Raw genomic sequence first — 15,012 nt, 5'->3', positions numbered from 1 at the left:
GATATTTGTAGGCAGATGAAGCGTAGTGCAAAAAACAGAGAAAAACGAAAGGTGAAAAAGCTTTCAAGGATCCCCCAACATGAGCATATGCTTTACCGACATGGTCTCTCTGTGTGTCTTCGTTTATTTGCTAGCTTGTTTTGTTGTGCTTGTGGCTATGAGCATGACGCCAACCAGTACCCCCCAATTCCTCCATTTTCCATTTCTGTCCTTGTGCTGATAATGTGTCATGCTCCCTTATTCCCTGCAACCTCTTCTGTCTTCTTCATCTACTCATCCCCCCCCCCCCCCTTCCCCTCTCTTTTGCCCCCACCTTCCTTTTTTTTTTGTCTTGTCGTCAGAACCCCTCTGATCGCAGCGTGGGTGATCGGTGGCCTCTTCATGGTGGTGATCATGGTGCTGAGCGTAGCGGTGTCTGTGCGGCGGAAGAACATTAAGAAGAAGAGAGCCCTCCGCCGCTTCCTGGAGACAGAGGTAAGCAGGGAAGTGGAGGAAAAAGAGAATTTGCTGCCTGCAGCCCTGCAAGATAATGTCATAAGACTGGGCATGACTGAGAATCATTGGTGACATTTTTAAGGGGGAACTTCTTTCTTTTCTGCCCAACTCTGAAGTTAACCCCGTGCAGATGCTTCCTAAGAAATCTAGCCGTACCAAATACAATATAAAGCTCTTATATCGCATCATACCGGCATTATAATTTAACTGTAGCCTAGGGACTACTGTATCAGAGGCATTGACATTATAGTGAGGAATGAGAGGTGGAAAATATTAAAGAAAATCAGTTTAAAGAGCACTCAAAACTGCAAGATTTATCCAACAAGGGTGATTATTTTGACAAATTTGGCGCACAAGTGACAGTTTTAAAAGACAAATATCCCACAAGTCTTATTAGAAAACAAGATCAAAACATAGCATGAGCTGGAAGAATGTGTCTGAAGCTGTAAGGTTCCATCCTTGTGTGCACTCACCAGTCTGGATGTCTTAGTGTAGCAGTGTGTGTGTGTGTGTGTGTGTGTGTGTGTGTGTGTGTGTGTATTTTACTTATAGAAAATACTGTACGGAAAAAAACCAGAGGGAGAAAAGGGAATGAGACTCCATGTCCCCAGATGATGCCTGCAGAGGAGGAGAAAGTGTCAGAAACTCAAGGGGCTCAGGTGTTGGCTTCACCATACTGTACTGTAGAGGACACTTGTGTCAGAGAGAGGTATACGGGACCACACCATTAGGGGAGAGGAGAAAGCACTCTTTCTTCCAGTTAAAACAAGAAGAGTACATCATCTGATGCACTTGTGTGTGCATTGTGAGAATAAGGTCCTGTTTCGCTGCTTCTCTCTCTTAAGAGTGCACAAGTATCAGTCAAGTATCTGAGCTGGTAGCTTTAACAATATGATGACAAAAAAGCACTGAAACAATATCCCCTCTTATATTATTTGACTTTTTTTTTTTACTTATGGCTTCCACTTATACTCTTACCATTTAATTATATGTACGCTTGTTAAAGTAATAAATCCTGGCAAAAAAACAAAACAGATTGAGTATCTTGCATCACCTTAAAGCTAATGAATAAAGCTTTTAAAACAGCCCTCTATGAGAGAGAGGCGTGCTGTTTTTCTTAGTTTTAAGACATAATGTGCCACTAACTGCCAAAACTGATGCAATTTCATTAAGTAGGCGATATTAAGTAAATGTGTTTTTTTTCAGAGAGCAATCAGGAGCAAGGTGCACATTAAAGCACTTTTATTAATGGCAGCTGTATCTCACTTCTACTCAGGCAGCAATGCTGTATTATATGAAGATTATTCCACTTTCACTGCTTTTTATCTTATTTGAATGCAACTAATGCCTGGAGGATTCCCCACCATTAAGTCTGTTGTTACCCGTCTGTTCTCAATTGTAGCTCAATAAAACAACTAAAGAAAGGTCATAGTTTGAAGGACTGGGCTACACATTTCTTGGTTTGTTTCAGCACTGTCTTTTACAGCCAGAAGTTGGACAGCTCCAATGCGCTGCCTTATGGCTGCTATACGGCCTGAACATTTTCAGTACCCTGGACAGCTCCCTGCACAATGGAATAGCATCCAATGGGGTTTTCTGTGGGTGTGTGCATGGATGTTTTTTAAAGACATCTGTATCGTCTCATGTATCTTTGTGTGTTTATGTGTTTGCCCCCCCTCGTCTTGTTCAACACCCCACAGAAGCTGATTTGTTATTCTATTTAAATGAAGAATGGCCATTTTCTTTTTAATCAAACGGTAGCCACGAGCCAGAGGGACAGAAGCTGCCGACCACAGCCAGGCTGATTTACACTCCCTCCCTGTTTTCCTCCCTCTGCCCTCCCTCACTAATCTACCACTCTTCTTCTTAATTCTCCTAATATTGCTCCCTCTCTCATGCTTTTGCATCCTCGGCCTAATTCAGCAGCTCGCTTCTTCTTTGCCGTGTTGCCTTGTTGTTGTTGTTTTCTGCAACAGTTCCTTCCCTCTTCATCTTCCCCTGCGAGATACGAGACTTTCCCCTCTCATGCCATTAAATCTGCTCATTCCTCCACTTGAGCAGTAATGAGACAACAAAAGTGTCAACTTCTTCTCAGGCTGCACAATTATCATCCTCCCCCACCTATTTCCTTTCCTCTTCCATCTCCTATTTCCATGTCCCTCCTCTGATCACATTAAATCTTTCACTTGTAAAAATGGAAATGGCACTGCAGGGTTTAGGTTTTTCCTGTCGAAAAACAAAGCTGCATTTTAACCCTGAAGTAGTCATCTGAAGTGTTGGGTGGATACTTGTTGAGACTTAAGTTTGGAAGCAAAAGGCACTGGGAAATTAAATGTAATTGCAACTCATGATCTGACAGTAATTACAGAAATTCAAATTACTACTACTAGCATAACTTCCTGAAAATGATGTCACTTTTTTCTAAAGTTGGGTTTTGCCGCAGTTTCAAGGGAACATTGTTGAAATGTTGAATATTGACAAAAAATCATAAAGAGTGTGTTTTGGGGATTGATTTTATGGGATTTTGAGTTATAACATTTAACTGTGTATACACCTGAACATAGTATTTTATTCACTATATTGTGATTGATTGCTTGACAACATCAGCAATATCATAATTCATATTGATTTTCTATTTACAAATGGTGTGTTTTGACTCATTTGTAAAAGGCCATAATGACTGCTTTTATGAGATCATCTCATTGGGTGGGCTCGTGTTACAGGGTCTGGGTTGCAGTGACTGACTGACTGACTGTCTTCTGTGTTTCTGTCTTTAGCTGGTGGAGCCTTTGACACCCAGTGGAACAGCACCAAACCAAGCCCAGCTTCGCATCCTGAAAGAGACAGAACTGAAAAGAGTCAAGATCCTGGGCTCTGGGGCCTTTGGGACTGTTTACAAGGTAAAGCATGCGCAAAAAAAGGGTAAGGGGTTAGGGTTTGCATGCGTTTCAGTTGCTACTAGTCCAGAATAATCTTAAATATCCCATTATATAGAGTGTTCTTGAAAAGAGGAAAAGATGGATTGCAGTATAATTAGTGATCGGAAATGAGATGGAAGGCTGGAGGCACGGGAAGAAAAGGATAAGAAATAGCAGACACTTAGACCCCTGGGGTTACAGTGAAGAGGGAGCTGAGGTCACAACTAGTGTGATGATTTGTTGGGGAGAGGTTAAGACAGACACTGCTGGAATTAGAAAGAACAGACTGTGTCTTACTAAAATGCGTATTGGTCATCTTGTTAATCCATGCTTTCACATTAAAGCACATTTCTGGGTCAGAGGTTTTAGTAGCAGGAGCGCAGATGTCCTTTTTCAAACCTCCCTCTTGCACATATCCCTTGGGAATCTCCTCTCAGTGTGTAAGACTATATGGTCCTCTCAGAGTCTCACGGGTGAGCCCAAGGACCCATGAAGTTTTCCTTGGTGGCCATAGGCATCAGAGAGGTACATGAATTTCCCCTGCATCTGCATCCTCTAAGGGTTGAGGAACAGTTGGTTGGTGCTCAGATCCAGTAGCCAGTGTGAGTGGAATAAAAAATAACTGAAATGAAGCAGCTTGGTTGTATTATCTTATTATTTCAGGCACATCTCAGAGGTCACATCACTCAAGGGTCAGCATTCAGATTAACTTGTCAGTTGAGTGTTTTGTTGTGCAGCTCATCTCTCTTTTATGAATGTGATTATATAATTATAAGAGCTTAAACCCTTGAAGATGACCTGTGGGATTTTGACCACTAGTAGAGCCATTAAAGCAATGTTCCTCTGTTATATGTGCACAAAAGTATGCAGGAAGAGGTGGAACATGTACACTAGAAAACACTGTGAAGTCAATGAAAAGGTAATTCAAGATGCAATGAAGGTTTTTGCTTAAACTTAGAGATTTGCAAGATGTAAAGGTTCACCACATGTCCCACCTTTAGATGGGGAATGTTTGACCTTAGATTCACACTAACGCAGAGTTAACAGCATTACCTTGTAAAGATACACAGTTGTAGACAACTGGGGTTTATAAGATGCATTTCCTAATGTTTTTTTTTTTTTGGTAACCAAAAACAAAAGTGAAATGTTTTATTGCTTAAAGGGTTGCTTTCACAGGATATTGATCAATTTGACCACCAAAGCAAAGAGGCATTTGCTTGCGCCTCACATAGCTGAGTTGAACAATTGACCTTGACCTGGAAGAGATGTGCTTTGATTGGGAAGTGTTGACATGTTGACTTAAATCCACCCCAGAGACAACCTCTATTCAAAAAGCCCTCCAAACCCAAAAGCTATGCCAAGAAAAGAGTCCTTTATGTCACTTAGTGCTGAGGCTGACCGCCCCCCAAGACACACTCTGACCAGCCTCACAGCAACATTAAGGAATTAGATTTGGCACATTGGAAAGAACAAAGTAAAGCCCAAGTAGATTGGTATAGATAGGAATTGACAGATTGTGAATTGTCAGGATTTCTCTTTACAGTCAGAGATAGAAAGCACATCTACGTTCAGACTTGGTGAACACAAACAGGAAAATATATCAGGAAAAAAAATCCTGGAGGCATAGTGTAAGGCTATAGCAGAAATGCAATTCATACGACAGCACCAACTGTGACAAGTTCAACTCCATTAGTTCAAGTTCAGAGATCTTAATGACCTCTCTGAGTTAAAAATACTCAGAGGAGAGGGATATGGGGCATATCTTGCCGCCCAATGCATGCCAACACAACCTGAGGCACAATGAATGACACAAACACACACACAAACACACTTACATCCACTCAATCAACCGGTCAACCGTCATCAGGCAGACGAGAAAACAGGCATGCATGCCTTGGTAACACACTCCCTTAGCATAGTCAATGTAATTTAGCAACGATCAGTGACTGAACATGCTCTAAATATAAACATGTTCCGGTAACGATACTCTTAGGATCATTACAGTGATTTGAGAATTGATAGAATATTGTGGCTTGATGTATATCATATCATAGAAGAGCATGCGCATGAGTCAGGTCTTTTACCTGCTCTTTTGTAACATAACATGAGTCAGGTCTTTTACCTGCTCTTTTGTAACATAACATGAGTCAGGTCTTTTACCTGCTCTTTTGTAAAGTGTCTTGAGATAACAATTGTTATGAATTGCTGCTATACAGAAAAAGATGAACTGATTTATTACATGTTATGTTAAGCCTGCTGTCACCTGGGATATGTAGTTATACAAGGGCAGAACAAAAGTTGAACACGTTAAAAATATTTGGCGAAAGTCAAATGGCACTTGATTCTTTGGTTGTCTCTGACCACTTCGGCAGCTGCTGAATCACTGTAGTCCCACCTGACCCTAGACATTTCAAAAGGATTTAATAGTTTTTGCCCAAGTACTTTTGAAGGACAAAATAGCCTTTAATAACCCTGAATTCAGAATATTATCATTGACATGAGAATATGGGAGATTATTTTATCGTCAAAATCCTCAGTCAGGATTTTTCCTGTTTCTAACAAATTTTTGTTGTTGTTGTTGTGAATTGTTGGTGAATGGGAGTTTTGTGCCTTTTCTTTTCATATAAAAGCTCATCATCTTGTTGTGTTTGTTCCTTTAGGGTATTTGGATCCCAGAGGGTGAAACAGTGAAGATTCCAGTTGCTATTAAAATCCTAAATGAGGCCACAGGACCCAAGGCTAACGTGGAGTTCATGGACGTGAGTATCTTGAAAATTCAAATTACAACAAAACCTGTTCCCTTTTTGTTGTTTTTCATTGCTAGTTTTCCATTGGCTGGAACTTGTAAATCCACAGTTAAACAAAGACCCTGGTTTAACCAAATAACCTTCTTTCTCAAGGCACACTTTCTTATTTTGTGGTATTTAAAATGGTGATTGATTGGTCAAGTGAGTCCAGTAAATACAACATTAAGGGAACAAATGATACTTTTACACATAGTAATGTCAGGATATCAGAATTGTGAACGTATTAATGGGAAGACTAAAACAAATACCCAGTAATTTGTTGAGACCAAAGCTGAGACACCAGAGCTGAAACCATCAGTGGCCCCAAGGACCCCTCCATACAACCACATTCACACATACTCTACCCAATGCTCCCAGCAGAGTGCACAAGGCCCTATTTATAAAACATTCACAGCTCGGCTCGGAAAGTGGAGAAAAAAAAAATCAAAATTATTACCCTGTGATGATGCAATGCAGATGAAATAACACCCATCAACACTCGCAGACGCACACACACACACGCGCACACACTGAAAGTGACCCAATTGCACTCATGTTTTGCACTTAGTTTGACAGTCTAACAGGGAGAGTTTTGGAGTGTTAGCATTTCTATTTTTATCAGGACATCTTTGATGAAAATCCTACGTGTGTGTAATTTAATGTTCTATGCGCTGGGACAGCTTGTCTGACAATCAGAGGGCAAGATATCTGCAATGATAGGTCAACGTGTAGGGAGACAACAGATGGTGTCGTCAAGTTATCCCATAATAAGGGAGAGAGATTTAGATCTATACAGAATGCACATCAATTCTCAAATAAAGGTGCATCTACGTAGAGGAAGTGATAAGGATAAGGTGGTGTACCCAAATGAACCCCAGACAGGATGAGCATTCATCCTCTGCTATAACAACCCACTCACTGTATTTTATCCCCACTGTTACATGAGAACCTAGTAAAGACAATAATCATTTTCACCAGGACATGTTTTAACGATTCAAAAAGGATATAATTTGTCCACTCAAGAAATAGTTCTTTAGACTCTGCTTGAACTGATTCCATGGCAACAGACTACTCAGCTGTTATAACTCAAATTTAACAGAACATTTCCACTGATGGTGAGTGTGATCTATATCAGAGCTGCATCCCCAGGAGCATCTTCGATGGAGAAATGTCAGACCTTTATAAATGCAGTAATTGTCCAGATCAGAATTGTGTATTAAAAACAGCACCTATATATCACCTGCTTCTTTCTTTGTGTGTGTGTATAACATGACACAAAGCCAGATTCTCACCCACAGCCCCCAGTGGAACATTCACCCAGATGGGTTGTGTGACAGGATGTGCATGCAAAGCTAAGGATGCTTATTTACATGGCGTGTTGGGCATCCTTACAGTGACAGTCTGAATGCATAGTAGATGAGTGGAGTACACATCTGCATGAGATATCGTTCCCTTTTCTATACAGGCAGAGATAGTGTTAACATGTTAGGTTGCATTACTGGTGGCAATGTCTTATCTTAGTGACACTCAGTACATTTACACAGTGTAAAAAAAAAAGCAAATTTGTTGTGGTACTCCAACTAAAACGGGACTTTTAAAGATGGAGTCAGTAGCTATTTATTATAAAAAATTAAATACAGAAATATAATGCTGAAAAGTAATGCTGTTCAGTCATCACTTATGGGTCTCCATGCATGTGTGGTGGTGTCTATGTCTGCACAAACCCTCTCCTGTGTCTGTATTATGATGCTTTGCTTGTCTCTGGATGTTACTGGGTGGGCAGTGGATGTGTTTTCCCCAGTCGATGACGCTGGTGAGTTTGGGAGAGGATACAATTCAGCAATAGGATGCCATTGAAACTGGCAAATATGGCGGATGATGACATAGTGGCAAATAAGAGAAAATCTAATCATAGTGAGGCAAAATGCCACATAGATACAGCTTGTTCCAAAAATGAGGGTGAACCTTCGGCTGGCTTTTACCCATGGAGTTGTATTGCTTTCTATTGGACAGGAAGGTGCCGAACTACAGTTAACGTCTGCTAGCATGCTAAATTATCAGCTTTTCAATTCAAACACATATATGTTATATTCTCAGGTAGCTTGCTGTGAAGGTACAAGCAATAGACACTTGCACGTCCTGCAGTGGGCGAGTGCTAACTGGTGACGATGAGCCCAGGAGGAGGGGCCCAATCAGGATGTTGTTTTTACAAGCCGCAACAAACAATGCTACTGACTCTACCTGTAAAATACATGTAAACATCTTAAACCAACTGAAATTGTATGAAGCGGAATTTCTTGAAGTCAGACTAGCACACCTGGATTATGCAGCTGGAGTTAGAGTTCACCCTTGCATGTATACACCTCAATGTGCCCCTTCCTAACATACGCATTCTGACAATGTTCCACAGATCCTGTGCTGGGCTCTGACAAACAAAACAAAAATGTGTGAAAGAAAGCGGCAGCGAAACAAAGATGACCATATCAACATGGCATAGATTGTTTACCCAATGTAGAAAGGTAGAAAGTTGTCCAAGTTTGCCACTTGCTACATGGTTTGTCAATTGTTTGGTTTCCCCCCATTGCTTGTTACTGGGATGAGGAATGTAAGGAAGTCAGTAAAATGGCCCTGTTGAGCTATACAATAGCTTTACTTAACATTAACAATAGTAAAAGTTTTTACTTTGATGAGACTGGCTATTCAGAGCTGGAAATATAACAGCAGGAGATTAGTGTCAGATTATTATATAACCAAAGAGGGGAAACTCATATATTAGTGGATTCATTTTGTGTTTTTACCAGTTAAAACATTTGTTTCAGTTTATTTTCTAGTGATACCTTAGTTTAAATTCACCCAGTTACACGGCCTTCCTTTATTGACTACAGATCAGCTGGGGGCTCAGCTTCTGCTCCAGGGAGCATCAGTGGTAGTTAGAGGGGGAGAGAAGAATGCCATTCATTTACTCTAACTGTCCATATTCTCCCAGCTGGACTGGGAATTCTGACTGGTGACCTTCTAGCCGCAGGCCACACTCACTTGCCACTGGCTGTTTGAAGAATGTCACTGAGGATTGATTGTCCTTTAGCCTGTGTAGATTTGTCTGTCTGTTTGTGTTTGTGTTTGTGTGTGTGTGTGTGTGTGTGTGTGTGTGTGTGTGTGTGTGTGTGTGTGTGTGTGTGTGTGTGTGTGTGTGTGTGTGTGTGTGTGTGTGCGTTTGGGTGTGTGCTTTCTGCTGTGAAGAGTTCCAACTCTTTCCCCTTAGGGCATTAAGAATATGAAGGCTCCGTCTTTCAAACAGAGTTAAAATGTCCCTTAAAGCAAAAGAAACCAGCTCCAAACACAATACACACTTAAACTGAAAAGCATGTACGTATACATGTGTGTCAGATTGTGCATGTTTGTGAGAGCATTTAATCATAATATTAGCTGCAGGGAAACAGGGCACGCTACAGTATGTTATTCCTTTTCAAAGCCAAACTTCTGCTCAAGGCTTGTTTTCACTGAAGCAGGATAAACCCTTGTGGTCTGTCCTTGGAAAACGCATTCAGAACTACTGTTTCCCCTGTGTACCAAGATTACCTTCTGTTCTTTTCATTAAGGTTTCGCTCACTAATTGTTCTCCACAAGTATGAAAAATACAAAGAGCACCGACATAAACTCAATACAAAATAAGCATACAATGGAAATAGAAATGAAGCGTAAACCTTATTTCTGAAAAAGTGTTACCGTGTCCCAATACGTAGTTAAAAAAACAAAACAAATCCTACTTGAATATTTCACGTTTTGTCGCATTTATACTTATTTTACTTTTATTTTCGAATATGAATGTTTATGACGAAACAAGGGTTTACTACAGAGCCACAGATTTATTTATTTTCTACTTTTTGGGACATCAGGGGCCCCGTAGTTTATGCCTACAATTATTAAAGACAATAAAATACATCTCACCCATCGTTAGTTTGTCAAAGAGAAGTGGGTAAACTCTTTTTAAAGCACAGTATTTATATGGGTTTTTAGTTTTGATGTAATACTAACACATTAATAATCTTTATTTTATTTAATTCCATTGAGTTATTGAAATAATAGATACTAATTTGTTGAACTTTCCATTAAGTTTTAATTTGTTTAACATGAAAACTGACAAAGGAAGAAGGGTGTGATAATCGTATTTGTAATGTTCTTATTTCCATGATTGAATTTAAAATACTAAAAAGGAATCAGGCAAATCAAAATACATGCAATAGCTTAATCTTAAACCCACAGTATACTCTGTCAGTGAACTACTAAGATGTAAACGTTGGACTAAAATACTTTGCGTTTAAGGTAGAATTAAGTGTAGAAAACTAATAGGCTTTAATTAATATGAATGGAATGGAAAAATTCCCACAAGGGATGTCGAGGTGGGTTCTTTCATTTATTTATTTATGGTCCTTGGCTCTCATTTTTTTTAATCTAGATAAGCTAACCCCTCAGCCTTATTTGAAACATGTCCATGTGTACAAACGTTAAGATATCATCAGTTACATTAAGATTACCATGAACCAACATTTCTAGGCCACATTATATGAAATGGATCGTGTTGGGCAGTCAAACAGTCCCTCACAAACTTTGGACTGATTTACACTCATTATTACTCTCTTTCTACTGCCATCAATTCCCGTCTCAAGCACATGAGCAGGCGCAAGTAAGTGCAAGAACAAATTATGCGAGTGGTTTGATACATGGGATTGGTTGTAACTCTGTCAGTGATCAGTAAACCTCTACACAGTGTATATCTCCTCAACACACACACGTTGCATATTTATGTGTCTTGGTTTGCTTCATAGTTGCATCGTTAAACAAAAACAGCTGAGGGTCTATTTTTAGCTTTGGTAGTTTCTGTATCATTTGAATGATACATCTTTGTATGCTACAGTCGTATGTTTTATTGCAGACTAATATAGATGTACATGTGCTCTTGTTCCAGAAATGTCACACGTAATACCATTTAGTCTAAGCAAGTTTCAGCTTTATAAATAATATTCTGGAGCAGCTTCTTCATATGTACATATATTATATACCACATTTCTAGTCCCCTGCAAATCACACCGACAGTGTTGCGAAGCAGCGACTCACTTTGATGTTAAGGTTTTGAACAAGATCTACTATTTCTGACTTAGTTGAGCCTCACAGTCCACTTCAAAAAAAAACATCCTCCTTAAACAGAAAAAGGAGTCGATGAATTCTTTGCCAGTTTGTCGGGTGTTTGAACCTATGCTCTGGCATTTGGCTTTTGGGACTGCCTCTGTGCACTGCCTGTCAGCACCTGTGTCCAATCTAACTTGAAGCTGTTTGTTGGCACTGACGTTGTTTCCTCTTGTCGAGATCCTTGCCTGTGTGGTACTTACTCTCCCTCTCTCTATGTGTTTCTTTGGATAAATGTGTCTGCTGAAAGAAACTATAACATTATTTAATTGTTACTACGTGATCAAGAAGAATAAAACACATGACGGATTTGGTACTTAACTGCAAAAGGATAGGCTTTCTTGTTCTCAATATGCAAATGAAAACACAGCTGAGTTTCTGACAGTCAGCTGAGGAAAGGAGCCTAATCGTGTTGAGTTTTACAGTATGTGTCGTATGTTAAATTATATACCCAAACCCTTCCCACCCACATGCCTCAGTGTTAATCTGTCTCGTCCAGGAGGCCCTGATCATGGCTAGCATGGAGCATCCCCACTTGGTCCGCCTGCTGGGCGTCTGCCTGAGTCCCACCATCCAGCTGGTCACACAACTGATGCCTCACGGCTGCCTGCTCGACTATGTCCACGAGCACAAGGACAACATCGGATCCCAGCTGTTGCTCAACTGGTGTGTCCAGATTGCAAAGGTAAGACTGCACAAAAGTTGCTTATAAATTGTTGTACTGGCTGTTTGCTTGGTTAGTTTTGTGATGGTCTGGATGCTCTGCTGGATGTCTGCCTGGCTGGTCGATTGAAAGATTACTTTTGGGATCTTTATTCCGGATATGTTTTTATCATTGTTGCTTTATTTTGTTCCTTGACTGTTGAAACAAATAACTAAATCAGTAAGGTGTAATAATCTGGAAAGCCCTCAAACTTTTAGAATATATCTTCTGCAGATTGTGGATTCACTACAGTATATTGAGAAATTGCTCTTAAAACTTTGCTTGTATTTGGCAAATTTTGCATGATTCAGTCTTTAAGGAGTCATTATTGGCTGTTGTTTCCTGACCTTTAGTATTGATCCACCTACTGTCATTGCTGTTTTTTATCGTATATCATCCGTTGTTGTTGTTTTTTTTTACCAGTTTCTCCCTCTGCCCTTACTTTACAGACAAAAGTTATGTCTGTTTTTCTCCAACTCTTTGTGTGCCTTATGGCGTTTTAATATTACTTAATCTCTGCCCAATATACAGTATAGTGCTTTCTTTAGTTAACATGAAAATGCGACTTGCCTTATACTTTTACAAACATGCTCTAAATGCCAAGATCCTCATTATATTGCTTCAACAGAGAAAGTAGTCTGTGTCCATGTCGACAAAATGACTTCAAGTCAGACACGAGAATCTGATATTGGGTGAGGTCTGTGAATGTGTGGAGGATTCAAGTCCAGACAGTGGCACCCTTTGCCAGCCTCTCCGCAGAACCAAAGTAAATAATTCAAGGCCTTGCTTGACTTTAGTGGGGAAAGTATTGAGTGCAGGGAGCTCAGTGTTACAGGATCATTGGTGTTGGAGTGCATAATAATATTTTTTTTTAAATCTAGTCGTCAATATTAATAGGTGACAGATACCAGTGGTGCAGCCAGGATTCAATTTCATTGTACACACACGATCCAGTCCAGTGTGTGTGGGACACCTATGTCTCCTAGGTTCCCAAGCGCACATAAACGATCAAAGTGAATGAGCGAGCAAGAGCGAGAAAGAGAGAGAGAGAGACAGTGCACTGATGCTACATATAAAGCACCTAATCAGTGTGTAAAAAAAAAATGTTTGCTGCTATGTGGGGGAAATATCTGATATATCCAGGGATATCTGTGATCTTAGATTGCGCCTGGACTTTATCTTGGACTAGCTGGCTAATGTGACAAAACTCTTCCCAGCACACACAATAAACTGAATTCAGCATAGCTAACTTTACAGGTCAGCACCATACATGTTTTGATATAAAAGCATGTAGTTATTGTTACTAGTTACAATATGTTACACCAATCATATGTCTTCAAATGTATTTGGGTCATGAAGATGGTGAGTGAACACAGTCAAAGACGGCAACTCAACAAAAAAAAGTTAAATAATAACATTTAAAAAACAGGATCTGAAGCTGTAACAGTTAAGTTTCTGTTGAAAGAAAGTTATATAATATTGTATATTATAAGAAAATGTCCACACAGGGTGCACAGGATTACGGTTGGCAGCACTACTGACAGATACCACAATGATCTCCCGTTCTCTGAATCTGTCTACAAATATGTAAGGTATGGGTACAAACTACCACAAAACCTCCACAGAGGTGAACCAACATCTCTGACAATGTGAAAACAACAATAGCAATATAAGCGCTACAAACTATTGTTACATAATCTGTATATACATTTTTTAAAGCTATACATTACAAGGCCATTGTTTTTTAAGGTGGTATATGTCTGTAAGATTATATATTTGTAGCTCCAAATGTGCTATGTTTTTTGAGGAATTACACACAGAGGAATAAGTAATGGGTTAAAAAATGAAGAGGTGCAGAATAAAAAATGACTCAGCAATCAGTGCAGCCCCAGATTTAATATTTCAGACAAATGTTGCTGTTGCCATTTTTTTGGGCTGAACCGTCAAAAGCCGGTTCTCCAGTGATGTTGCATGAGAAAATATTAACCCATCAATAAAAAGTGTTTTTCATATATTTATATTAAAGGCAATGGGAGCATGCAATACATCTTGCCACATCGACAAACCTCCCATGCTGCGCAACACAAATACTTGCAAAGTATGAAATTCATCACACAAATGACTTTGTGGAAAATGGATGTCGACAGGATATATATACACATGAGCAAATATATGCCCACTGTGAACAGTTGTCAGCATGGAGTGATTTATAATTCATAAAGTGTATACATGAGGATTTATTATTTACCACAGTATGTTTCAAGCATGTTTCTTTATAGTGTTTCCAATAATTGGCTGCAGCTCCTTTAGTGTTCACACAGTCCTCAAGGGCTATGGTTAATAAGTTTGAGTTTATTAGAAATGACCAACAGCATACCTTGTGCACAACCAACCTTTGTTCTCAGGTGCTGGTTGGTTGCAGGAACATATGATGAAAAAATAAATGGCACAATGAAAACGACTTAACTGTCACTGTAGTGTGAGTGAACAACAGTTGATATTTCAAGTATATTTATACTGTTTAAATCAGAAGAAACTGTTCTATATGTCCACAAGCTCCATGAAGAGTAGACTAAGAAGTTCAAGTATGGGAACTTTGAGCGTGTAAGTAAAAATAACACAAGATATAAAGGGTCCTTAAAGAGGACTTTTCTAAAAAACTTGAATGTGAATTGGGTCCCTTAGCCGTTGCTAATTACATCATCAATAATCCCACCTGTTGTACTAGCAATAACTCATCCCACACTTGGCTGTAACCCCTATAATCTGCAGACTATTTTCCTTTTTTTTTTTAAATCATAGATATATATGTACATTACCTCTGCAGTCTCTTACAGAACTCCCAAGGCTCTGACAAGTGACAGGCCTCCTCTCTCGGAGGCGACACCCCTGTGGCCCTCCCTCTCTGTCATGGCCACCGTCACAG

The 15,012-nt window shown here is 39.7% G+C and overlaps 1 protein-coding gene across 2 annotated transcripts in view; it reads left to right on the top strand.

The window, feature by feature from the left end:
* Positions 1–15,012, top strand: part of erbb4b (erb-b2 receptor tyrosine kinase 4b) — a 317,502-nt gene that overhangs the window by 249,864 nt on the left and 52,626 nt on the right. The window contains exons 17-20 of one of the 2 annotated variants that reach the window (XM_065962193.1): positions 342–474; positions 3,273–3,395; positions 6,074–6,172; positions 11,886–12,068. In XM_065962193.1, coding sequence (XP_065818265.1) covers positions 342–474; positions 3,273–3,395; positions 6,074–6,172; positions 11,886–12,068 — 538 coding nt within the window. Of the gene's footprint in view, positions 1–341; positions 475–3,272; positions 3,396–6,073; positions 6,173–11,882; positions 12,069–15,012 lie in introns of both variants that reach the window. The other variant, XM_065962192.1, reaches the window with a different exon arrangement.

The sequence above is a fragment of the Labrus bergylta genome, chromosome 13 (genome assembly GCF_963930695.1).
Source record: "Labrus bergylta chromosome 13, fLabBer1.1, whole genome shotgun sequence".
Classification (NCBI taxonomy): domain Eukaryota; kingdom Metazoa; phylum Chordata; class Actinopteri; order Labriformes; family Labridae; genus Labrus; species Labrus bergylta.
The sequence above is the reverse complement of the archived record's forward strand: the minus strand, read 5'-3'. Positions and strand labels throughout refer to the sequence as shown.